This window comes from Xyrauchen texanus, chromosome 41 (assembly GCF_025860055.1).
Source record: "Xyrauchen texanus isolate HMW12.3.18 chromosome 41, RBS_HiC_50CHRs, whole genome shotgun sequence".
Lineage (NCBI taxonomy): Eukaryota > Metazoa > Chordata > Actinopteri > Cypriniformes > Catostomidae > Xyrauchen > Xyrauchen texanus.
In genome coordinates, this window is record NC_068316.1 from 2495391 (window position 1) to 2521252 (window position 25862).

The window sequence follows — 25862 nt, forward strand, 5'->3', positions numbered from 1 at the left end:
GACATTTCATCAGTGTGTATTTGCAGTATCTCTTCTGACAATGGGTGTAAGCATGTGTAAACAGCTAAACCCCTCCGGAACACTTGGAATAAAGGAGTGCTGTTTAATTTAACAGTTTTTCAGCCCCTTTGAATGTCATTCATAATATATGTTGCTCTAGTCTGGTTGCCACTTGGACCGACATGCCAGACCTGACTCTAAAATCTCAGCAATGATGTCAAAGTGAGCAGAAGTAATTGTTTTCATGCAGCATTACAGCGTCTGGTCTGGCGTTTTTGAAAGTGGTTCAGTAAGTGTATTTCACTGCTTGTTCCATATGTCTTCACTAATTTTGTCCACTTAACTTGATCTTAACAAGTTCAGTGCACATGTTCTGTAGTATTTATAATGATTCAAATGTTTCTGAATTTCATTTTATTGCCTGTGCAAGTCTCTATGATATTCTGGTCTCTATATAAGTCACGTGTCCCTGTATCTTACTCTGTGTCATGATCTTTAGAGTTGATGTAGTTTTATTTTCACAGAGAACATGTGGGGAAGCTACGGGCCTGCTGGGATGCTGGTGGAGAAGCCTCTGCCATCAGTAGTGGCTGTCGACAGCTCACAGGACATGTACATGCCGTATGTGGTCAATGACATCACCACATTCTTCACACTACTGGTGGGAATCTACTTCCCCTCTGTCACAGGTGCGAGAACGTTCATAACCTTTTTTATGCTTTTTTAGGGTATATTGAATACACAAGTTTGTTCCTTTGCAACCGACAATATAACACTATGATGCTTGGGTTATTTTTATTCGTTGTGCCCTCTTGTGGACTCAAGAAACAGTGTCGATTTAAAAATCTAGTGATCGTTAATGTCTTGTTGCTTTTTTATCTCCAAACTGAAATAATGTCTTTAAAATTTTAATTAGATTTTGTGCTGCCACCTTTTGTGTTTCTGGTCAAAAATGACCGGCCCACTAAAGTTGTTAATACATTTCTCATATTGCATGTACTGTATTATCCCAAGATATTGCATTAGGTCTTTTTGCCAACGTTTTGTTTTTAGCATTTATGACTTTTCTGAATATTTAAAAATGTATATGTATTTTTTTATTAATAGAAGGATTCATTGAGCTGAGCTTATACTAGTAATACTTAGTAAAATTAATAATATTAGTAAAAATAATAATTGTTATGTAAGATATTAATAACATCTTTCTTGATCTGATCAAAATAGTTTCATTTTAAAGCTTACAATCTGGACTTTACAATGCATATAGCTGATCATATTAATTCTTAAATAATGCTTTTTATGCATTTAATGTTTTGGTCTGATAATTTGCTAATTTGTTATCACAACAATTATATTCAGAGTTGGTATAAACATAAAAAGGTGAGATAGCCATGTGTTATATATCGTTGGAAATGTCTCAATTAGTAAAATTCAATGAGCAAATTAGTTTCACAGCCAAACTGCCTTGAGATTTAATACATGAAAGTTCCTCAGACTCACACAAATATAATAAACAGGAGTGTTTTTTGTCACGTTTTTCCTTTTTACTTCCTGAAACATACATAAAGCATCGACAATGACATATTGTGACTTATAGCAGACTATCCCGATTCAAACGAGCCCAAACACAACATGAAATATATAATATATACATATGTCTGAGGACTTTGTGTGTGCAAACACACATCCACATATGTGCTCATCTAAAGGATTGGGAAACTCCTGAACACTTCATATTTCAGTGTTTTGTTGTCTAATCCATTCATTTCCAATGGCTGGTCATTTTTGACAGGGAACACAACAAGTGTTACAAAGAGAAATAAAACTAGAGCTGTCAGAATTAACGCGCTAACGCATGTGATTGATTAAAAAGGTTTAATGCGTTCATTTTTCTTAATCGCGATTTAACGCATTTACCATTAATACAGCATAAACACTGGTGTGAAGGGCAGAACCTTTGTAAAGTGTCCGCCCGGAGTCATTACACTGACGCACACACCACAGCACCAAAGGTCTTATACCAAGATGAGGCTACAAGCTTAGCATAAAACAGCATAACGCACGGTCCCATTGATAGTCTATGGGTGGTACTGTCGTAACACGCTAGTTGACTGTTACGCTCTCACCTATGATAGAGCCACAGAGGATGCTATCTCAGTAAATATAATAATCTCTGACAGTGCTTCCCTATCAGTGATTAAATGATGGAGAAAGGACCACTTAACACTATTTGATGTACAAAACAAGGCCAGATGGGACTTGTGATTGAAATCAAGTATTTTTCAGCCTATGTAAGGCATGTTTTAATTACCACAGAAGCACACCAAATCTAAACTATCACCAAGTGCAGAATGAGATGGTTTGTTTGTAGTGCTTTTCATGGTGAGTTTGAAGCGGCGATCGACGCTGCCGTTGACACACTGATGTGAATCAAGAACGCAGCTTCACGATTGCTGTAGGAAAGCAGATAGCCATACTGCCCTACAAAGGCAAAGCGCAGTAACTACAAATTTGGTCAAAAATGAGTTAAGACTTCTAATGGGCTTTATGACATGTGTTCTGTCTTGTGAAAAAATATCTGGGTTAAATTATGTCCTGTTTCGGAGAAACAAGTGTGTCAAAATTGCAGTAACTACAAAATCCAAGCTAATACCAAGGCAAACCGCAGTAAGTGAAGTTACCGCGTTCTGGGGTTGTTTTCCTGGGTTTGACACTGCAGATACTGCGGTCTGGCTTGGTAGCCTTCTCCCGAAGGACATTGAAATACTGTTTGTCCCGATCATAACACTCCCTCACACAGAACCAACAAGCCAACCTAGAACAGCATGAGACAACCATGGCACAATCCCGAGGCAAAATTATGGTTGAACTCGCATTAAAACGCAAATATCCAGAGGTAAGGAAGCTAGCAAAGCACCTAGCAAGGCAAATGAAAACTTTATAATCATACTAGCAACCTAAGTTACCGGCTAGCCAGCTGCTAGCAATACATATGTTAGAAACATTTTAGCCTACCTGCTAACTTGAAGGAAATATCCGGCAGCACCAGAAAAAAAGTTGTTAAATCCACCTTACTATCGCTTATTTGCAAACCACGTTAGATCACGTAATTGAAATATAATATTATTGGCTTTATTGAGCAGCAATAAAATTCAACCGTTGCCAACCATATAAATATAACTCTTTATTACTGCATAAGTTATCAATGAATCGCAGGCATTTGCTCAGACAAGATTAATATTAATAAATTGGTGCAGAAAATTCTCCAGACCCCCCTCCCCCCACTGATATATTTTAGCATCAAATATTTATTCATAATAGGCTACTGTTTAAATATCTTTTTGTCTTGTTCTCATGCCCCAAGTGTGTTGTCACAATCTGAGCCACTATTTATTTATGTTATTTATTTACCTCCACCGGTAACAGTTAGTAGGCTATATTAGAGACCCCCACAAAACTCAGATTATAACTCGAACCCTGCTTATGTTAAAGTAAAAAAAAAACATGATAAAATCCATGCCAAGTCAGCCTTAAATTGGCAACCCCATGACAAGATGGATGCTTTATGATTATAGATTTTAGTTAAATAATACGTGAATTAAACATAACTGGGCAATTTAACTTGTGTTTGTGTCATATTAGTTTAAGCAATAGCCTATGATCTGCTTTTCTGTTGTCAGAGTCCATCTTGCCAATCAATTATTTTTTTTTGATCAGTCACAGATAGCTAAGAATACATATGATTACTCTTATTTTAATGATGTTTATAGCTTAATGAGAGTAGAGCATGAGAGCAAGAAAGGAAATTTAAAAGTCTGTGAATATCCTAGATATTAGGCTACAAAGACAAGAAACATTCATGTTACCTTAAGATCTCTTTGACCTCTAATTCAAAGAAACTATTTATGGTCATTTTAAAATATAAAAAAATTGGAATAGGTTACTTGATTAGGATACTAATGATAAGAAAAAGATTTTCAGAGCAATTTCAACATTACAACTTGCAAACATCAATAAAGCTATTTAAAAAAAAGTGTAAGAAACATAACAAGAATGTTGCATGAACGCATTGACTTTGTAGATACTGCACTTTGCATTTGCAATAGTGTTTTAGTTTTTTAAGGTCATCCAAAGGCAGAGTGCAGTATCTGCATTTTAGGGGTCAAAGGTCACATCAGTGGTCATGGCTTTACATAAATGCATTACCACTAATCTACCCATAACATGTTTGACTGGCAGGTATAAAAACTTTAAAGGCCTTTTTCTCTGTTTCTTTGTTTGCGTAGTTACTGCACTTAGCCTTTGTAGGGCAGCATAGTCTGCTGGCAGATTAATAGTGTGGAGGATGAGAGTTGAAGACATTTAATGCACATTGCAATGAACATGCAACCTGTCTGAGGACTAGTTCTTTCAATTAGTCAAACTCCCACTTAATGTGAATTAAACATTGAATTGGTGCTATTTTAGTGCATTTCTATCTTTATATTGTGGAAGGCTTTGTTTGGAAAATGTTAATAAAGCAAATTTAATTCATCCAACTGGATGAAATAAACTGCAGTTTTCAGAAGACAAAAAAAAGTGAAACTATTTTATGGATTTTCGCAGCCTTAGTTCTTTCCTTTTTTTCAAAGCATATGCAGCTTAGCTGAAAAAACAAAACAATGTTTGAAATACAGGTCAAACAATCTTCTGTTATTGTCTCACTGTCACCTCTGACCCTCTGCTGTTCTGCTTAAACTAAACTAGTTTGATCTGGTCATGAGCTTGAGTCTTATCATTCTCTCTCAGACGGGGGTTTTATATTGAGCTCTGCAGGGCCCCATATGAACACTGTATACCAGTTATAGTGTTTCATAGTACACTGCACTATCAGGACACAACCTTTGTGTAATAACATAGTTTGAACTCCTGGAAAAGCCCCTCATTTCTTCTACACATTCTTTACAGGCAAATATTTGCCTTTGGCAAACACCAGGAGTCCGAATATGTCTTGCGTTATTGTCCTTTTTCAGATAAAAGTGGTTCCTTTGTGAGTTTTTATGATCTCAATGATCTTCATAGAGATTAAATGATTATTTTCTCCAGAGATGAGATCTTTTAAAAACAGTTTTCCTCCTCTGTTCTGCAGGTATCATGGCTGGATCCAACAGATCTGGAGATCTGAGAGACGCTCAGCGGTCCATTCCCATCGGAACCATTCTCGCCATAGCCACCACCACCATCATCTGTATCCTTCCTAAAGATACTTCAAACCCATTACGCCTTTTAACCCTTAAATACATGGGGATTTCACCAAACACTCTTACATATTCGGCACTTATATCAATCACAAATGGATATACAAAATGCCCAGGTAGTGCCACATTTTCCACATTTATAAACTAATAGAATAAATATATTTTTACTGCTCCCAATGGCAGGCTAGCACCTTGCATGGCAGCTCTGCCATCATTGGTGTGTGAATGGGTAAAAAGGCGCTATATAAGTGCAGACCATTTACCATTTTTCAATGGTGTTCAGGGCTGGAGATCGTGCTGGCTATTACAGGGTCTTGATCTGGTGGTCCTCCATCCACACCTTGATTGAGAATCCAATCCTCAGATTTGGGGAACATTGTCAGAGCAGAAGGAAGCAAGTATACTTCCAGGATAACCTTGTACGTGTCTTGATTCATTCGTCCATTCGCCCAATTCCAGCCTTGCTAAAGCACCTCCAGATCATCACCGATCCTCCACCTGGTCGTCTAATGGTTAGACGGAGACCTGGAGAGGCCTTCAAGCCACAGTGTCTCTTACCCAATGTGGAATTTGGTGGAAGATCAGTGATGATCAACATTTTGAGCGTTATTTGAGATTACCTGTATTAAAGGAGCTTCAGGTGTTCGTGCTTGTCATCTGCGTTGATATCAGACGCACTAAAGAAGATCCGTGAAGCTCTCGTGAATGTGTATGTGTCCGCTTTATTACATTTTCCGATCTGATGGTTATTTCCTTTTAAAACGGCACAGTTAAAGCTCTTGTTTTAGCGCAGTGATTGATTGACAGGTGAGGTACTGTTTACAGCACACATGCTGTTTTGACCACATTCGTATGTGGTTTCTGCGATCCGATCACAACACATTTTGGACTGCTTTTAGACCTGCATTTAGGGCTGACTCGCTCACGGATGTGATCGGATCACCTGAAACGCATCTTAATACCAGGTGGAAACAGGGTCTAATGACCCGAGGAGTGCATTTAAGGGTTAATACACCTCAAACGGCAAAATGTCACGTTTTATAAAAAAGATTTCATGGCCAATGCACAATTACGTAAAATGATTTGTGTTTGTTTGTCTTTCTTCATCCTCTGGTAACAAATATTGTCTTTAATGTGTAACTCAGATCTTTCCTGCGTCGTGTTGTTTGGAGCCTGCATCGAGGGTGTGGTGCTCCGAGACAAGTGAGCACTCTTTTTTTTCCCACTCGTAATCCTCGTTCTGGATGAACATAAAAGGAGCATCTATTTTAAATAACGCCCAGTTTCTGTGGAAAGACTGTTTACGGGTTTTGCACAGCTGTGAAAGATCTCATTGTATGAAATATATCTTAAAATCATCATCGTGTGTTAAAGTTGTGATTACATCTGTGATAAATCTAAGCTAACCTAAACACGCTGGGCTTTGAAATATCTTCTTTTATGCCAAAACCTAAGGCAGCAATGCATGCCGATGATGTATAACTTCAATCCCGAAAGTATTATTGCAAGTCGCTCACTTATAAGGTTTCATTTAATTTAGGATGCTTCCTTAAAAGGTAGCTGCCTATGTAGACATTAGACAGCAAGCTAGCTCACTAGGTTTTGGAACTAAGCCATGTTTGTTTGTTTGCGCTCATGCATGTACAATAAATAATCTTGTTTGTTAGGTTTGGTGACTCTGTGAAAGGAAATTTGGTGATCGGCACGCTGTCCTGGCCTTCCCCGTGGGTGATCGTGATTGGCTCTTTCTTCTCCTGCTGTGGGGCGGGGCTTCAGAGTCTCACCGGCGCCCCCCGACTGCTGCAGGCCATTGCCCGAGACGGCATAGTGCCCTTCCTTGAGGTACGATTTACATTTGTAACTTAACAGATCACTTTTCTAGACATCGACACATGGGTGTTGTTCCTTCGCCAGACTAGAGATGTTATAAGGGGATAGTTTGTTTGTTTACATGTGCATTACCTAAACCAGCCTGAAAAATACCATGTGATAACATTCCTTTAACACATGCTTACATGCACATATGATTACAGCAGACTGACTGTAACTTTTGTTCATCTCTCAGGTGTTTGGTCATGGTAAAGCCAACGGTGAGCCGACCTGGGCTCTTCTGCTGACCGCTCTGATCTGTGAGAGTGGAATTCTTATCGCCTCGCTTGATGCTGTCGCTCCAATCCTCTCAATGTAAATTTCTACTTCTCCTAACCTCACTTTCTTTCCCGTGTTCACACTCGTGCTCTTGACCATAGAACTATGATTTTCACCACACTTGTGATATTTAAAAATACCCGTTTCTCATTAGTTTTGCATTATTTTTTATGTTTAAGATTTGTTTCTCCTGTGCTTTAAATGTTTTCTCTCTCTCATCAGGTTCTTTCTGATGTGTTATTTGTTTGTGAATCTGGCGTGTGCACTACAGACACTTCTGAGAACGCCAAACTGGAGACCACGCTTCAAATACTACCACTGGTGAGATACACAACTTAACCCTATAAAGCCTGACATATCAATTAAAAGTCAGAAAATGCATTGTTGTTGTTGTTGTTGTTTTAATGGAGCAGTTTCCTGAGCCTATAAACAAAATAAAATAAAACCGTTTTTTTGTGATAATACAGTAAAATGCAAACTATGTTTATAAAAATCATAATTTTATGGGTATCATGGTTTTACTCTGCAAATACCATAGTTTAACGACAAAACTTTTTTCAGGGAATGCGAAACTTTTGCGAGGGCATGCAAACTATTTCAGAATAAAAGTCCCGCTCTGTCCTCACAGGGGCTCCATACATTATCCTCCTGAGACCCAGCGATTCATATTTGCAAAGGACTTTTATTATGTACGTTTTCTAGGCCATACATGCGGCAGTGGTGTATTATCAGCGGACTCCCTGGGCTTTTCAGAGATACCAAATGTTTGAGAGTTTTGCCATGACAGCTTCCTGCCATTGGTCTATTAAAATGTATGTTTATGACATTACAATTCAGCACATAAAATACAATATGATTATAAAAAATATAAAATTATTATCGTATGTATTTTATGCACCAAACACTAAATTGTCATTTATAAAGTGGAAATTGTAACTTTTTTTCACTGGGTCTCAATAAAATTAAGGTAAAATGACATAATAATAGCTTTTAATGTGAAACAGTGAGATCTTTAAATTGACAGAGCAGGTTGTATATATAAAAATACACATTAATATGTATTCACAATGAATATATATCTTATAAAAAGTTTAGATGAGTTTTAATTCGATCTAGATATTTTTTGTGTATTTTTTTTGCACGAATAGAATAGATAAATGCCTTAAAAGCCAGTTGTATCATATTTGAAATGCACATTTCAACATGATTTTTAGATAAAATAATGTACAAAATTTTAACCAAGCACAAGTTGCTTATATTCAGCAAATACTCTTTTTAAATTATCAGTAATAAAATAATCATTTTGTAGTTGTTTCTTTATCAAAATCAGCAAAGATTTCACATCAAAAAGACGAGAACTTCACAATCCGAAGGTGAACATTAGAAAATTACCTTAAAATGTCTTATGGTGTGTTCACATACAACGTGAAGCGTGCGTTTCTCGTTACGATTACATACAAAGTCAATGCAATAGAGCGAATAGACGCGTGCTGGGTGGCGTGAATTGAGCGAATGGCGCGACTCGAACACGTGAAATCGCATCATTCGCGTATCAGTCGCGAAAGCCTATCAGCATTGAGATTGTCCGGATGTCACTGATGTATTGATATAGTAGCAGAAGAAACCTGGAATAATGGATGAGAAAATTGTACAGAGACCGGACGAAAAACGACATCGCTTGGAGGAAAGTGAGCGAGGAAGTTGGACTACCTGGTAAGTTCAGAAAATATGCACGTCTACTTGATTCCAGCTATTGGTTGAACTTTACTATGAACCAAGTGGTAGAAGCCCCGCCTCCTGTCCTTTTCCGGAAGAGAAGCGGGAATACTCGCGGGTTCGCGTTACTTGTGCAAACGCAAGTATAAACACAAGTTTATAATCCAGCGGTCGAGGTGTAATTTTCTTCGCGTTGTATGTGAACGCACCATTAGACTTCTGGAAGAGCACGCAAACATACAACAAGTGGCAGTACACATCATGGTCATTGCAAACGAAAGAATTTTCTGCAAAGTTTTGATCACGCTGATGATGTAGATGCTTAAAAAAAAAAAAAATGTATCGGATTTGATATGCACGACGTTATATACGGTTAAACTCCACATGAAATGACAAAAACACGATCTTATTCTTATTGTGCACGATTCATTGCGTAATATTTCATTAATATGTAATAACTTTGCCTCTGAAATGACGTTCCTTTTTGCTGACATCACCTATTGTGAACTGTTATAACTATTTATGTGTTGTTTTTTTCAAGCTTGCATTCAAAGCTGTTATAATAAAAACCAAAAGCTCTTTTGAAGAGGTGTGTTGTTAAGTGTTTTCGACTGTCTAATAACACAAATGGCTTGTGATCTCATACAAGTATCTCACCTGTTACGGCCCATTTAATCTGATTTGGTTGCCATAGTAACTCTCCAGAGCATCTGCGTGGGTTTTAATTAATGGACTCGTTATGGAGTCACGAATCTCTCTTGAGTACACAAATGCACGTAAGCTGATTCTTTATCAAGGCAGATAAGGACAAGAGGTGACACGGCATCAGTTGCTTGCTTCTCTAGGGATTGGTGACTTTTCTCTGCAGCAGGAAACCCCTCTCGTGTCTTTTCATGTCCCGCTGTGTTAATCTCTTAAACTCCCCCATCTCACTTAGGACGTGCCTCTTAAAGTCAACACGCAATCAAAATGAACCCTACTTGCTTGCACCACCTCTGGAAAAAACATTAAACCCTTATTTTATATTTATATTTTATTACATTTATGCATTTGGAAGATGCTTTTATCCAAAGGGACTTACAGTGCACTTATTACAGGGACAATCCCCCCCGGAGAAACCTGGAGTTAAGTGTCTTACTCAAGGACACAATGGTGGTGGCTGTGGGGATTGAACCAGCAACCTTCTGATTAACAGTTATGTGCTTTAGCCCACTACACCACCATTTCTCCTCAATTTGGCATGCCCAATTCTCAATACGTTCTAAGTCCTTGTGGTGGCGTCCATTCTTCGCGGCATCCACGCACAACTCACCACACGCCCCACCGAGAGCGACAACCACATTATAGTGACCACGAGGAGGTTACCCCATGTGACTCTACCCTCCTTAGCAACCGGGCCAATTTGGTTGCTTAGGAGACCTTGCTGGATTCACTCACCACGCCCCAGCCCTCGTTGTTTTTTAAATACTTGTTATAGAGACCATTTCATTTTCAAAATACGATGAACAGATTTCACTTTTGGTATATGAAGGGCTCATTAGAACTGATGTTGAAGCTTTTTACCTTCTTCATCATTTATTTTTGTTACTTTTGTGTGTAAATTTGACCGTTTTAGCTTTGTCCCAGTCCCAGACTTTCAATATTTAACTATGAAAATTATTTATAAAATGACAAATTGTTTGTTACTTGTTTTAAAACTATGACCATCTAAACAAAGAGTGAAATAAAAATGAACCATTTCAAACTTTATTGAGAAAGTGTTTTATATCCATTTTTCCAAATTTACGACTGTCTCACAGTTGTGGCTTAATTTCCACCACACCAAAACATTTTGCCCCAATAAAGTTTTTTAAAAAGTTATTGTAATTGTTAACCAAGTTGACTGTAAAGAGCATGCTTGAGATGAAATATGAGACAAAACAAAGAAAAATCAAGGTAAATATTGGGTGTCATTTCCTGTCAAGCTGGAATTTGTCATTTATTGTGAATTAAATGACATTTATCATAATTGTAAGTGCTGTTCTCATCCACCACAGGGCTCTTTCATTTCTTGGCATGAGTTTGTGTCTCGCTCTGATGTTCATCTCATCCTGGTATTATGCTCTGGTGGCCATGCTGATCGCTGGATGCATCTACAAATACATCGAATACCGCGGGTAAGACCTGTAGCTCAGATCAGCGCTGTTGCCTGTGTTGATGTTAAGCTGATTATAGGTGATGTCATTTAATTTTACAGAGTGAATATCTGTGACCAGACCGAGTGTGCGTGGGGGGTAACGTTGGTATGGAGTCATTGTTAGTGTCATTGTTATTTGTGTGTTCAGGGCGGAGAAGGAATGGGGCGACGGGATCCGTGGTGTGTCCCTCAACGCCGCACGCTTTGCTCTTATTCGATTGGAGGAGGCGCCGCCGCACACAAAGAACTGGAGGTGAGGGGGATTTTTAGTGTCTGTTTGTAATACACAAGCAGTTTTCATGAACTCTTATAAACACTAAATCATTCACCTGGTCACAAGTTGAGATGGGACAGTTTGACCAAAATCATATTAAGTGTCATTTAAGAGTCTTTTTGTTTAACAGTAACAGTTAATATCACAATGTAGCTACAAACAAGTTTATATGTTAAATAATATTAAATAATTGTGTAGTCTAGTGAATTCAATATTTTACAAATTAAAGATATTTCACCTCATTTGATTTATTTTCTCTATTGTTTTATGTGAAACCTAATAAGTGCAAGTACAAAAGATGATTCATAACAAATCATTTTGTGACTTCAGTGCAAATATGTCACAGTAGGAAACACTTGCATGTTTGTAAAAACAAAAGAGTAAAAATACATTGTAATGATAGTTAATAAATTATATTATATAAGTATGTGTGTGTGTGTGTGTGTACTCAATATACTGTATATTAATATTTATAATTAATAAATAATGAAATTTAAGAAAGTTATTATAAAATATATATAAAGTTTAAATATTTTATGGATTTATGTAAAATAACTAATAATAAAAGTTAATAAATTATACATAATATATGTATATGTGTGTGTGTGTACTGTGTATATATATGTGTGTGTGTGTGTGTGTGTGTACTGTATATATATATGTGTGTGTGTGTGTGTGTGTGTGTACTGTATGTGTGTGTATATATGTGTGTGTGTGTGTATACTGTATATATATATATATGTGTGTGTGTGTGTGTGTGTGTACTGTATGTGTGTATATATATGTGTGTGTGTGTGTGTGTGTGTACTGTGTATATATGTGTGTGTGTGTGTATATATATATGTGTGTGTGTGTGTGTGTGTGTGTGTGTGTGTGTACTGTATATATATATGTGTGTGTGTGTGTGTGTGTGTGTGTGTGTGTGTGAGCGTGTATTTATCACTTTGTGGGGACCAAATGTCCCCATAAGGATAGTAAAACCCAAAATTTTTGACCTTGTGGGGACATTTTGTCGGTCCCCATGAGGAAAACAGCTTATAAATCATACTAAATTATGTTTTTTGAAAATGTAAAAATGCAGAAAGTTTTCTGTGAGGGTTAGGTTTAGGGGTAGGGTTAGGTTTAGGGGATAGAATATAAAGTTTGTACAGTATAAAAACCATTATGTCTATGGAAAGTCCCCATAAAACATGGAAACACAACATGTGTGTACTGTGTGTGTGTGTGTGTGCGCGTGTACTGTATATATATCTATATGTATGTGTGTGTGTGTGAGTGTATATGTGTGTGTGTGTGTGTGTGTACTGTATATATATATATGTATGTATATGTGTGTGTGTACTGTATATATATATATGTATGTGTGTGTGTGTGAGTGTATATGTGTGTGTGTGTGTGTGTGTGTACTGTATATATATATATGTATGTATATGTGTGTGTGTACTGTATGTGTATATATGTGTGTGTATATATATATATAAATTATTATAATTCATAATGACAAATAAAATTATTACAAATATATAATGTTAAATAAATAATAATAAAATAAAAGTAGTTAATAAATTATATATAGCAATTATTATAATTAATAAATAATTACATTAAGAAAATTATAAAAGAATGTATGATAACTGATAGATAAACGGCTAATGTGAAATAGCCATTAAACGTACACCTGTGACCGCTCAGCGTCACATGAATGTTATACTGTATAGAAGTCTACATTTTAAGTACTAAAACTGGTTTCCAGTTCTCTTAAATATTTCACCATTTTAAATGATATTTTTGCCTTCGCTCGTTCATTTGAAACATTCCTCGATTTCTAAAGGTGTTTCCTCCAGTTAATGAGTTAATAAAAATTGCATTTTGTACGTAAAAGAATAAGCATAGTGCTGTTTAAAATAGCTTTAGAGTCTAGCTCAAGTCACCAGTATTGTAATGCGCTTTATCTCTCTCTACACTGTGTCCTTCACTTCTGTCACCAGCGTAATCAACCACATAATCAGTATTTGATTTTTCCCAGAGCTCTCCGTAATCTGTCATGGATTAAATAAAATGCAACAAAACTTCTGTCTGTTTTGAGGAGGAATCTGGCCGAGCCTGCTAATTCCTCGCCACAGCGGTTTAATCTACGACATGAGAATCACTATTTAATTCTGTGACATCTGTGCGAGTGGGCAGAGAATCCTCTGTCGAAAGGTCATCCATATTTGCCCGCGTCTAAGCCTCTTTGACTCATGTTTCAATCGACATCTTGTAGTCTTTCAGTCGTGTCTCGCCTCTGGTTTCCCCTCGATCATTTCGAGCAGTACTGAACTGCTATAACCCCAATCTGAGCTGAATTAATTTGAGAGGATTTTATTTGCAGGATTCAATGAACTGTAAAGCATTATTAATGATAATGGTAGATAACCTGTGCTGAACCTGTTGACTCCGGTCAACTTAATATACCTGAAAGCATCACACCTCTTATATATGTGTATAATCTTTTAATCCCAGAAATAAGCACGACTGTTTCATTTCAGAAAGGAGAATCTTTCCCACAGCTTTAAATAAAGTCTACATGAAATCAGAATTGACCCTATTTATAACCAGTTATCAAAATGTAAAGACTTGCTCTGCAACGGTTCCATTCTGGTATGGAACGCCCCCTCTTTTCACATCCACCATTGTTTTTCTCATTTTAATCTGATATACATCACTTTGTGTATATAAAATATGAACATGCAAAATTGCCATGATCTCTTTGTTCTGTGGTTCTGTCTCTGTTTCCAGACCTCAGCTGCTGGTTCTGCTCAATCTGGACTCTGAGCTGTCAGTCAGACACCCTCGTCTGCTGTCCTTCACAACACAGCTGAAAGCAGGAAAAGGTCTGACCATCGTGGGCTCAGTTCTGGAGGGCACGTACCTGACTAAAGAGGCAGAGGCCAAGAGAGCAGAACAGGTACAGACCTTCAATCAACTTTAAAGTATGCATAGAGCATAAAGCAAACATTGACAAACATGAATATATGTTTTTAAACAAACTATTTATGGATGATTCATCAAGGTTGCAAGGGTGTTCTGTGTGATCACTAAGGTGTTAGGTGGTTGCTAGGGTGTGCTGGGTGGTTGCTTGAGCATTTAAGGTGGCTGCTAAATGGTTTATAGTGTGTTCTGTGTGGTTGCTAGGGTGTTCTTTGTGGTTGCTAAGACATTGCTAGGTGGTTGCTAGGGTGTTTTGGGTGATTGTTAGGACATTTCTAGGTGGTTGCTAGGCAGTCTCAAGGGAGTTCTGGGTGGTTTCTAAGGAGTTCTGTGTATTATAAGGTGGTTGTTAGGGTGTTCTTTGTGGTTGCGAAGACATTGCTAGGTGGTTGCTAGGGTGTTTTGGGTGATTGTTAGGACATTTCTAGGTGGTTGCTAGGCTGTCTCAAGGGAGTTCTGAGTGGTTTCTAAGGAGTTCTGTGTATTATTAGATGGTTGCTAGGATGTTCTGGGTGATCACTAGGGTGTTGTTAGGTGGTTGCAAGGGTGTTCTGTGTAGAGCCCGACCGGTATGGGACTTTAGATTTGAAAGGGGGAAAATTCCCAGATTGCCGATATAGTTCATTTTTTAGCTGAAATGAAAACTAAAGTACTCAGAAGGCTGCTTTCTTAAACAAATATTTTTATCAAAGAATATTTGACATTAATATTATTATACTTAGTCAACAAATTCTAGAAATGAACTAAATAATAAATAAAAATACAACAAATATCTAAATAAACATCAGTACTGAATGTTCAGTATCAGTCAAATGCTGACCATTAAAATAAATAATAATTCAAAATAAAATAAATAGCTAAATAAACATCAGTACTGTATGTTTAGTGTGTCAAATGCTGACTATTTTTATACTGCCAGTCAGTTAGGGTCAGGTTGTAAAACAAGAAGCATTTACACCTGTCGGGTCAAGAGATAAACGGCGGCAGCGGTGTTACACCGTATTCTGCTATACAAGTTCAAGGGAAAGTTTCAACGGTGGAAAACCAGACTTTTAAATATTACATTTTGTTAATGCAACGACTGGAATTGTTCAGTTGAAGGAGGTACCAAACTGTGAATCCTGAACAAAACAGTTTGGTGAATAAATGTTTACACGTTAGCTTCCACTCAGCTGACAATCTATGGAAGTAGCTACATGGTTAGCTAGTTAGCTATGAGCTTGTTGCCACGATGAGTAAAAGATGGACCAGCATTGCGTCTCACCAACTAGGTAACAACGTTGCGTGAAATCAACACTCAACAGACACGATCCACCACTGCATCATTGTCTGCTGAGCTGCAAAAAGATGCTCTGATGTTTACCTTTCAATCTGCTACATTACTGACTGCACTGACAAACTATAGCTGACTAACACAACAAACAGATGTGATAAACGGGAGTGACATGGTTGTCAGGGACAGAGTTAATGTTATATTCGTTATTTTTTTAAAGGGAAAATGACGGTGTCATTGTTTATTAGCTTTCTAATGTGTATTTCACAAACTAGTTAGCAACTTACCGAGAAGACACCGCTTAACACCACACTGTTTAACTCCACCCTGTCTGCAGAGCCACCGTCAGCTCAGAGTCAGCTCTGTAAACAGTGGAGTCGGAGAGCACTCTGCTGGAAAAAATACATAATGACACCACTCCTAAAGCATTGTTTTCTGAATTACATGTTCTGAAAAAAAAGTTTTCATATCATATCAGTAAACATATACACCGATACCGATATATCGGTGAAAGGATAATATCGGCTGACCGGTCGGGTACTAGTTCTGGGTGATTGCTGGGGCATTGTTAGGTGGTTATTACATGGTTTATAGTGTGATCTGTGTGGTTGCTAGGGCATTTCTAGGTGGTGGCCAGGTGGTTGTGAGGGTGTTCTTGGTGGTCGCCAAGGCATTGCTTGTTAGTTGCTAGGATGTTCTGGGTAATTGCCAGGGTGTTGCTAGGCAGTTGCAAGGGTGTTCTGGGTGGTTTCTGGGGCATTGTTAGGTGGTTGCTAAGCAGATTATAGGGTGTTTTGTGTGGTTGCTAGGGGGTTGCTAGGTAGTATGGTTACGTGGTCTACTGGTACTAATGAAGTATCGCGATACCGAAAAAACTAAAATGGTACAATATCATATTGTTGCTCATTCTGTATCATATTGCTGTATGATTTCATTAGCAAAATTCTATGAGTTGTGACAGTTTTGAGATGAAATCAATGACAATTAAAAAAATAAAAAAAAACTTATAGCCAAGTGTGATCTTTAAACAGCAAAAGGTTGTATGTAATTTAATGATCATTAACGGGAATCTTGGTATAATTAACCCATCAAAAAAAGGAAGTATTCAAAGGTCTTTCAAAATAAATGTCCTGCTTAAATGAAAGCTCTGTTCAACTGGATGCGTGATATTGAAGACAGTCAATAACTACTGTATAAAAATGTAGCATTCAAAAAGTAGCAATAATACTCATAATAACAATTATATAATATTAAATGGTTGTTTAAATAATAGTAATATTATTATTATTATTATTATTATTATCTGTAAGCAATATCACAAATGTAAGAGTTTTATCAGCATGTTGTGATTTATCGCCATAGCGGCTTTGTGCCACAGGTAATTTGTTTTCATTAATGTTTTCAATAATACCGTGAAGCTGTGTTGTGCAGCATATTCTTTACCAAAAATAAAATAGCAATTTATTTTTTATTATTTATATATATATATATATGATTAAAGCTGTATGTATTCATTTGATTAAACACCATTTGATCATCATTTTTTATTTAAATATTAAAACGGAAAACATAATTTGAATTTGTGAGACTTAATACAGTTTTTTTTAATCAAGCCATTTTCTGTTTAATTTCATAAAAAATCTGAGCCTTTTTATTTGTTGATTATAGTATCGATTTAGTATTTTGAGGGTCCTTGGCATCAAGACGTTTAAAAACCCATGTCCTATGACACAGAAATGTTTCCCTAATTAAAGATTCACTCTTATGTAAAATGATTTTCACTTTATACACAGTACAACAAACATACACCAAATGTGAAGGCAGGTTGTGTAACTGAGTGAACAGGCTGTCGAGTTGCATGGCAAAATCAAATGATTTAATTCATACTGACACCTAGTGTCAACAAGGAGGAATTGTATTTCCTTGCTCAGTCATGCAATATACTGTATGTTTTTCTGTTATTTATTCAAATCCATGTTGATGACTTTAGATGACGAGCATTTGGGATCACACAAATATTTAATGAAACATATTTACCTCCATAGAACATCAAATCAGCGATGACTGCAGAGAAGACGAAAGGCTTTTGTCACGTTGTGGTGTCGTCAAACCTGCGTGACGGCATCTCTCACCTCGTCCAATCAGCCGGTCTTGGAGGAATGAAGCACAACAGTGTTCTCATGGCTTGGCCGGGAAACTGGAAACAGTCGAACGACCCGCAGTCCTGGAAAAGCTTCATAGGTTCGTGTCTCACCCATTTAAAAATCATTCTTTGAATTTCCACCTGATAATTTGACTTTATTTAAAGTCATTCTCACTCTTTCATTCATAGAAACCATTCGAGAGACCACCGCGGCCCATCAGGCTCTGCTGGTAGCAAAGAATGTGGACAGTTTCCCTCATCAAGAGCGTCTTACTGAAGGAACGATTGATGTGTGGTGGATTGTTCATGATGGTGGGATGTTGATGCTGCTGCCGTTCTTATTGCGACAGCACAAGGTACGTGACGTCACCACACTGAATGAACTTCAAAGAGGATACATTCTAAACTTTTGACCTTATAATATTAGTCCAGGTTTTTGCACCAAAAACAGTCATAATTTAGTTTATTTGTAACAAGGGATGCACTGATATGAACATTTTTGGCCGATATAAATTTTAACAAATAACTTAAGGCTGATACCGTTATTTTAACACCTTACTTTGTCATCAGATCCAAGTTTTGCTCAGGAATTCTGCTTTTAAAATGAACAAAGAGGTACAAAAGCTTTTGTTCGAACAATAAGTAATTTCTTTTGAACAAGAATTGGATCTGTTGAACACATGACAGGCCAAAAATGTAAAGAGAGCCACAACGGAAGATAAAAAGCTAAAATAAAATGGTTTTAAAATAACTAAATATCTTAACATGATGCTTGATGTAAAAAAAATATAATTTTATATTTCTAAAACATTTTTGCACTTCAAAAACACAGAACTCACATTTGACATGTTTGTACTGTATATAATAGAACATCACTAATTCATATTATGCAAATATATTATGTTGGGCAGTTCCACGGAAATGTCCACCACATCAATTAAAAATAAAAAGTAACCGAAGGAACAAAACGACCTTTTAACAAGTTCTATTGTGGTGTAATGGATAATGGAAAACACCGTCCAGACCGCTAGAGGGCGCCGCTTGCCTACACAATGCTGACTGAAACACTGTTTGCAGTCTATTTTTAAACGCAGCCTTTCAAGATTTTGTGATCGCGCAAGACCTTATTGTGATTTCAATCTTAACTCAATCAATCGTGCAGCCTTAATGGATACCATACCAATGTCTCAGAAGTCAAAATTGGCTGTTTGGATGGTTTTACCTCATCATGTATAGGCAAGTGCTGCTTTCACAAGTGTCACTTTGCCATGTTTTTTCCTCAATCTGAAAACGAGAACGAATCAAAATGAAATATTGATTGGCCGAAACATTGGTGCATCCCTATTTATTTATCAGTCATTTGACCAAATACTTGATGATGATATGTAATGACATGTAAATGTGGGCGAGCATATGTTAATGAGCTCATGTGATGACATAAATGCAACGATTTCCGAACAAACGATTTGTGTCAAGTCCTAGATTGATTTGGTGGACTGAAGAATTATTTATTTATTGACAAAAAATATTAGAAACATTTTTTAATTACATTTCATCAGAGCCCTTGGTACACATGCTCTTGACACGTATGGGCTGTTGCTCTCTCTCTCTCTCTCTCTCTCTCTCTCTCTCTCTCTCTCTCTCTCTCTCAGGTGTGGAGGAAATGCAAGATGCGCATTTTCACCGTTGCTCAGATGGACGACAACAGTATCCAGATGAAGAAGGACCTGCAGATGTTCCTTTATCACCTGCGTTTGAATGCTGAGGTGGAGGTCGTGGAGATGGTGAAGAGAGACTGACTTTATTTTATGGTGAGGTTTTAGTTGTTCCTGGTTGTGGTCAGATGTCTTATTGTTGTCTCTGTGTGTTTGTGTGACTCCAGCATGACAGTGACATCTCTGCGTTCACGTATGAGAAGACGCTGGTGATGGAGCAGCGCTCACAGATGCTCAAACAGATGCAGCTCTCGCGGACGGAGAGGGAAAGAGAGGTGATGTTTCATCAAGTTCTATGATAAACTGTAATAAACCGTTTATTGTGCTGTAATAAACAGCTCTCCACACTAATCCGTTTTCAGTTTCTAACGCCATTTTACAAAGTATGTAGTAATGAAACGTTGTTCTAGTGCAGATAAGAGGCATAAACGTCAATGCTTTTTCAAAAGAGAATGTATTAGTGTGGATGTGGCTAAACTATAATGCTGATGAAATGTATCTGCAGTAAAATGTACCTACAGTGTCGAAAACTGTCAAGAACATGTCCTGGTCATATTTGACCCTGAAATTAAAAGAAAGCAATAAATGATATTGTTCATAAAGAAATTGAGATTAAAATTATAAATAGTTATATATTTTTGGCATTTTAACACTATTATCCATATTTCAACCTCATATTTTTTGTAAATAATATTATTAAAATGTAAATACTTGAATGTGAAAAACATAATGAGATTATTATATAATACACTAATGTTAAAGTATACCATGATAGTATTTGTTGTATTGAATCTTATGAGAACATGTCCAGGTCAAATATTACTTAAAAAAAAAAAAGAAAGAAAGAAAAATAAATATATATATATATATATATATATATATATATACATACATACATAATGTTTTTTGTGGCATAAACTGTGATTAAAATTATGATTAGTTAATAATTGTTTTTAACATTATCCACATGAACACCTCCAAATTTATAACTAATATCAATAATAAAATGTCATTACTTTAATGTATAAATTATAAATATTATTATTTAGTACATTAATGTTATTTAGATTATAAAGTACATCATGATAGTATTTGTTGAATCTCATGAGAACATGCCCAGGTCAAATTTGACTCCCCCACCCCTCCAAATAAATAAATAAACATATTTTCCATAACGAAATTAAGATTAAAATGATGATTAATTTAGATTGTTTTTTTTTTTTTTTTGCACTGTAACATTATCCCCATTTAAACCTAAAATTATTTTTTTAAAAAATATTTATATTTTTCTGAATTTTTTTTTATTTTCTATTATTATTTAATGTGAAAAAAATACAATATATATATATATATATATATATATTATTTAAAACACTACAAATGTACTCCAAAATCAAAGAAAAAAATTAATAATAATAATAACTTTATATTTTTCATAAAGAAATTAATATTCAAATTATGATTTATTAATTGTAACACTATTATCCACATTTAAACCTCACAATTTAATATTATTATTTTCTGGGAAAAAATGAAAATATATTAATGTGAAACAAATTGTGAATTTATTAATGTATTATTTAATACACTAACGTTATTTTGATCTAAATACATCTAAAAATAATTTTAAATGTAAAAAAAAATATATATATATATATTTCTAATATATTGATTTACATTTTGTGGTGAAATATGAACTGGACTTTTCTTGATCCTGGAACAAACTTAAATATCACATTCAGTTTTTAGGGGAAAATACCCCGAAAATACTTTTATTTTTTATATATATATAAATATATTATTATCTGTATTCAGCTGAAGTGTTTCAGATTGCTACATTGATAACCTTAAAATAAATAAATCATTGTGGTTTTAATTCTCCTGCATGTGTGGATAATGTAAACAAATCCAGAACCGTACCCTTTGACACACCATTTTATAGTTTTGTGACTTGTGGTCCCTCTTTTATTTCTGCTACTGTTGGGAACAAACATCCCAGATTCAAAGCATCACCGACGAATCGCGTAGCTCCATTCGGAGGAAGCACCAGAGCGGGGCGCACAGCTCGGGCGTCAATAACCAGAGCTCCCAACTAGATGACGTTAATCAAGATGAGGTAGTGAACTCAAAGGCCGAACCCCTCGACCACCATCCTGGAGTAAACACCTACAAGTGCAGAGACAAAAATGTTGAGAACAATCATACAAAGAAGAAATGACATGATTAGTTTGCACCAAATGACATTGGTGTGTGTGGCATCAGCATTGGCTCTATACCTGTAACGGTGTTATATCTCCCTTCAGAAACCTCATCCCATTATGCATGATCAGAGATGTCATGCACGGTTACATCTGCACCCTTGTGACCCCTCGTGACCTCTCGTGTTTCCTTTCATTCCCATAAACGTCTCAGTATTTAGTTAACAGCCATGGGATTTTCCATTCTTCTATGTATGTTGCATGTTAGCGGTCAGAATATTATTGCCATTTCAACCGTTCAGACTAACATAGTTGCATGAATGTTGTTTGCATTTGTAGACAAACTAAACAATTAATCTGACATGTTCTCTTTCTATATTGATATCAAAATGTTTTTAACATCTTCACAAAAGTATTTGTGCATTTTTTGTTGGATGATTGTATTTAAAAGGACAAGAAAAGCGAGCCTGCGAGTACAAACGCTGACTATCACACCTGGAGTCGCGAGTTTGAATCCAGGGCATGCTGAGTGACTCCAGTTGGTCTCCTTAGCAACCAAATTGGCCCGGTTGCTAGGGAGGGTAGAGTCACATTGGGTAACCTCCTCGTGGTCGTGAATAGTGGTTCTCGCTCTCGGTGGGGCGTGTGGCGAGTTGTGCGTGGATGCCGCGGAGAATAGCGTGAAGCCTCCACACGTGCTACGTCTCCACGGTAACGCGCTCAACAAGCCACGTGATAAGATGCGCGTATTGACGGTCTCAGACGCGGAGGCAACTGAGATTCGTCCTCCACCACCCGGATTGAGGTGAGTCACTACACCACCACGAGGACTTAAAAGCGCATTTGGAATTTGGCGTCCAAATTTGGGAGGGAAAAAAAAGGACAAGAAAAAACTTTATATCTGCGTAATTTAAAAGGCAAACACGTGAAAGATAACATATTTTATGATGTTCATTTGTGATTTTATTGGCTATTGTGATGATACCACAGGCCCAGCTGATCCACGACAGAAATACGGCTTCTCACGCCACGCTAAACGACAAGGCCGATGCGACGCCATCGCGAGTCCACATGACCTGGACCAAAGAGAAGTTCTTCACTGAACGCAATCGTAACCGGGAGCCCTTTGCAAACATGGCCATACGGGACCTTTTCAACATGAAACCGTAAGTTTGCACATGTCTCTTCACGGCTAGAGTGTGCATGGAGTGTGCTGGGTGACGTGTGACATCACTTCCTGCACTTAACTATTTCATGTGAAACGGCATGACCAGAGTGTGTCTCCGTGTTTTTGTGTTTCTTCAAAGATTCACATCTGGTCAATGTATTTAATGACACGTCTTTTGATCTTTATCCATTATTAAAAATCATATTCAGGTGTCCTCTTCAAGGTTTCTATTGATTTAATATGTGAATCTCATGAAAACATGTCTAGGTCACATCTATTTCAGCCTTAATTAAATGTTAAATTATATTTACCATTATGATTTTTTGCATTACAACATTATTGTTACGTTGATAAAGCACATTTTAAACTTTAATAAACACAGTTGTGATTTTCATGAATGAAAAGTGATTTTCAATGTTCTCAATACCCTTAAAAATCTCAATAATAAATGACTGCAATAAATAAAGGAGGTATTGCCCCAAGTGAAGGAGTTCAAGTACCTCGGGGTCTTGTTCACGAGTGAGGGGACAATGGAGCGGGAGGTTGGCCAGAGAATCGGGTAAGCGGGGGCGGTATTGCAGAGTTGAGCCGGAAGGCAAAGCTCTCGATCTACCGGTCAGTTTTTGTTCCTACCCTCACCTATGGTCATGAAGGTTGGGTCATGACCGAAAGAACTAGGTCGCGAGTACAAGCGGCCAAAATGGGCTTCCTCAGAAGGGTGGCGGGCTTCTCCCTTAGAGATAGGGTGAGGAGCTCAATCATCCGGGAGGAGCTCGGAGTAGAGCCGCTGATCCTTTGCGTCGAAAGGAGTCAGTTGAGGTGGTTTGGGCATCTGGTAAGGATGCCCCCTGGCCGCCTCCCTAGGGAGGTGTTTCAGGCACGTCCAGCTGGGAGGAGGCCTCGTGGAAGACCCAGTATTAGGTGGAGAGATTACATCTCCACACTTGCCTGGGAACACCTCGGGGTCCCCCAGTCAGAACTGGTTAATGTGGCTCGGGATAGGGAAGTTTGGGGCCCCCTGCTGGAGCAGCTGCCCCGTGACCCGACTTCAGATAAGCGGTTGAAGATGGATGGATGCAATAAATGTATTTTATTTAAAGCTATTTAAATGAATTTAATTTGTATTATTTTATTTAAATATTTGTAAACGTATTTACATGTATTTCATTTTTATTTTGCGTTTAAATTGTATTCATTCAAGTCAGTATAACCATGATAAAGTTTATTAATATTAATTTATATACATTTGTATTTATATATTTTTTTTCACAATACAAGAATCAGAATTTAAGAGGTTTTATTTTGCATTATAATAATGAGAATCTGCAGGTAAAATGCAATTTAATAATCAGGAAAATAATGACACAATGCGAAAAAAAAAAAAAAAAAGCTTCACTTTCTTTGTGCAAAATATAATTTCTCTCTTTTGATTTTGGGCTGAAACATGACCAGCACATGTTCTTGACAGTTTCCGTGAGATTCACCCTAATGTTTCATGTAATTCAATCTAGAATATCTTGTTCAAGAAACTTCCATTTTCTATTTTAAAAGATGAATCTCACAAAAGATACCAAAATAATAATAAATAATGCTGTATCAAACCTAGACACAACTAAAAGTGTTCTGAGATATTCAGACAGCATTCATGATTTTCTCTTGAAGCGAGTGTTCAGCTTGATAAAGCATCTAAAGCATTTGTGCCTGTTGTTTTGTCTTGTTTTCCTCCTTCTAGAGAATGGGAGAGTCTGTAAGTCACATTTCTCTGTCCTGTCCTGTTCTGTGTATGTGTGCCTGTGTTTGATTCATAACCTGCAAGAAAGCTGGATTTATTCAAGTGTGTGTGTGCTTCTGATGTATGTGCAAGCATGCATGTGTGTTTACGTCCTACATACCGTTGTATCTGCCACCGCTTGAGTTAAAAGCATCTGTTAGTTTGTAGGAAATGTGCAGGAAAACTTGTGTTTTTGGCAGTTCTTCACCTTTTGTGCCACTGGAAAACATTTCAAATCATATATGATATTTTCCATCCTTTATATTTTAATGAATATTTCATAACAATTATTATGTAATAAAATGTTTTTTATATTTTGCTGTATTTTATTTATACATTTTTAGTTTATTAAAACACTTAAGGTTGCATATTTAATGCAGTTTATAGGGTGGCACCAGGTGGCGCTGGAGAGCACAAGTTTCAAATTGACCTGTGTGCGTGTTCATGATGCAGTTTATGAGACGATGTGCATCTCATGCCGTGCATGTGTTATATTAATGCTGTGCACGCTAACCTTAAATGGCTTTATTATGTAATGTATGACGCATAACATGCTTTAATTTAGGTGCAAACATAGTATACTTGAATTATGTTTAGGACACTTTACAGTCAGATTACAAGCAGAGTGCATTTTACATTCATGCATATTATTAATAAAATGTTTGCTTTATATTGCAATGCTTGATTAAAGAGTTTAATCATTACTTTAGTCATGTTTATTTCTAATCAAGTTTGAATTTACTTAATCTTGAGCCACAGCGATGAATGTACACTGTAAATACATAAAACTAAACGATAAACAAAACAAAATAGACAATACAGAGCCGAATATTTGTTAGTGGACAGGAATTTGAAACTGCAATCTTACATTTAGGCCTTAAGATCTCTTTGTTTTGTCACGTTTTGACTTTCTGACACAGAAACCAGTCTAATGTGCGTTGCATGCACACGGCTGTGAAACTGAATGAAGTGGTGGTCAACAAGTCGCAGGGGGCGCACCTCGTCCTCCTCAATATGCCTGGACCTCCGAGGAACCGGGGTGGCGATGAAAACTGTATCCTTACAAAAACTGC

General features: G+C 36.9%; 1 protein-coding gene across 8 annotated transcripts in view; it reads left to right on the forward strand.

Annotated features, from left to right (window-relative positions):
* slc12a7b (solute carrier family 12 member 7b) overlaps positions 1-25862 on the forward strand; it is a 115573-nt gene that overhangs the window by 81214 nt on the left and 8497 nt on the right. For 2 of the 8 annotated variants that reach the window (XM_052113350.1, XM_052113353.1), the window contains exons 9-25: positions 525-689; positions 5129-5227; positions 6383-6440; positions 6905-7079; positions 7303-7421; positions 7608-7706; positions 11138-11257; positions 11426-11530; positions 14330-14498; positions 17840-18035; positions 18127-18293; positions 19590-19721; positions 19820-19927; positions 21652-21768; positions 22841-23016; positions 24751-24765; positions 25710-25843. In XM_052113350.1, the coding sequence (XP_051969310.1) occupies positions 525-689; positions 5129-5227; positions 6383-6440; positions 6905-7079; positions 7303-7421; positions 7608-7706; positions 11138-11257; positions 11426-11530; positions 14330-14498; positions 17840-18035; positions 18127-18293; positions 19590-19721; positions 19820-19927; positions 21652-21768; positions 22841-23016; positions 24751-24765; positions 25710-25843 (2154 nt within the window). The remainder of the gene's footprint in view (positions 1-524; positions 690-5128; positions 5228-6382; positions 6441-6904; positions 7080-7302; positions 7422-7607; positions 7707-11137; positions 11258-11425; positions 11531-14329; positions 14499-17839; positions 18036-18126; positions 18294-19589; positions 19722-19819; positions 19928-21651; positions 21769-22840; positions 23017-24750; positions 24766-25709; positions 25844-25862) is intronic. The other 6 variants (XM_052113354.1, XM_052113357.1, XM_052113352.1 and 3 more) reach the window with 5 other exon arrangements.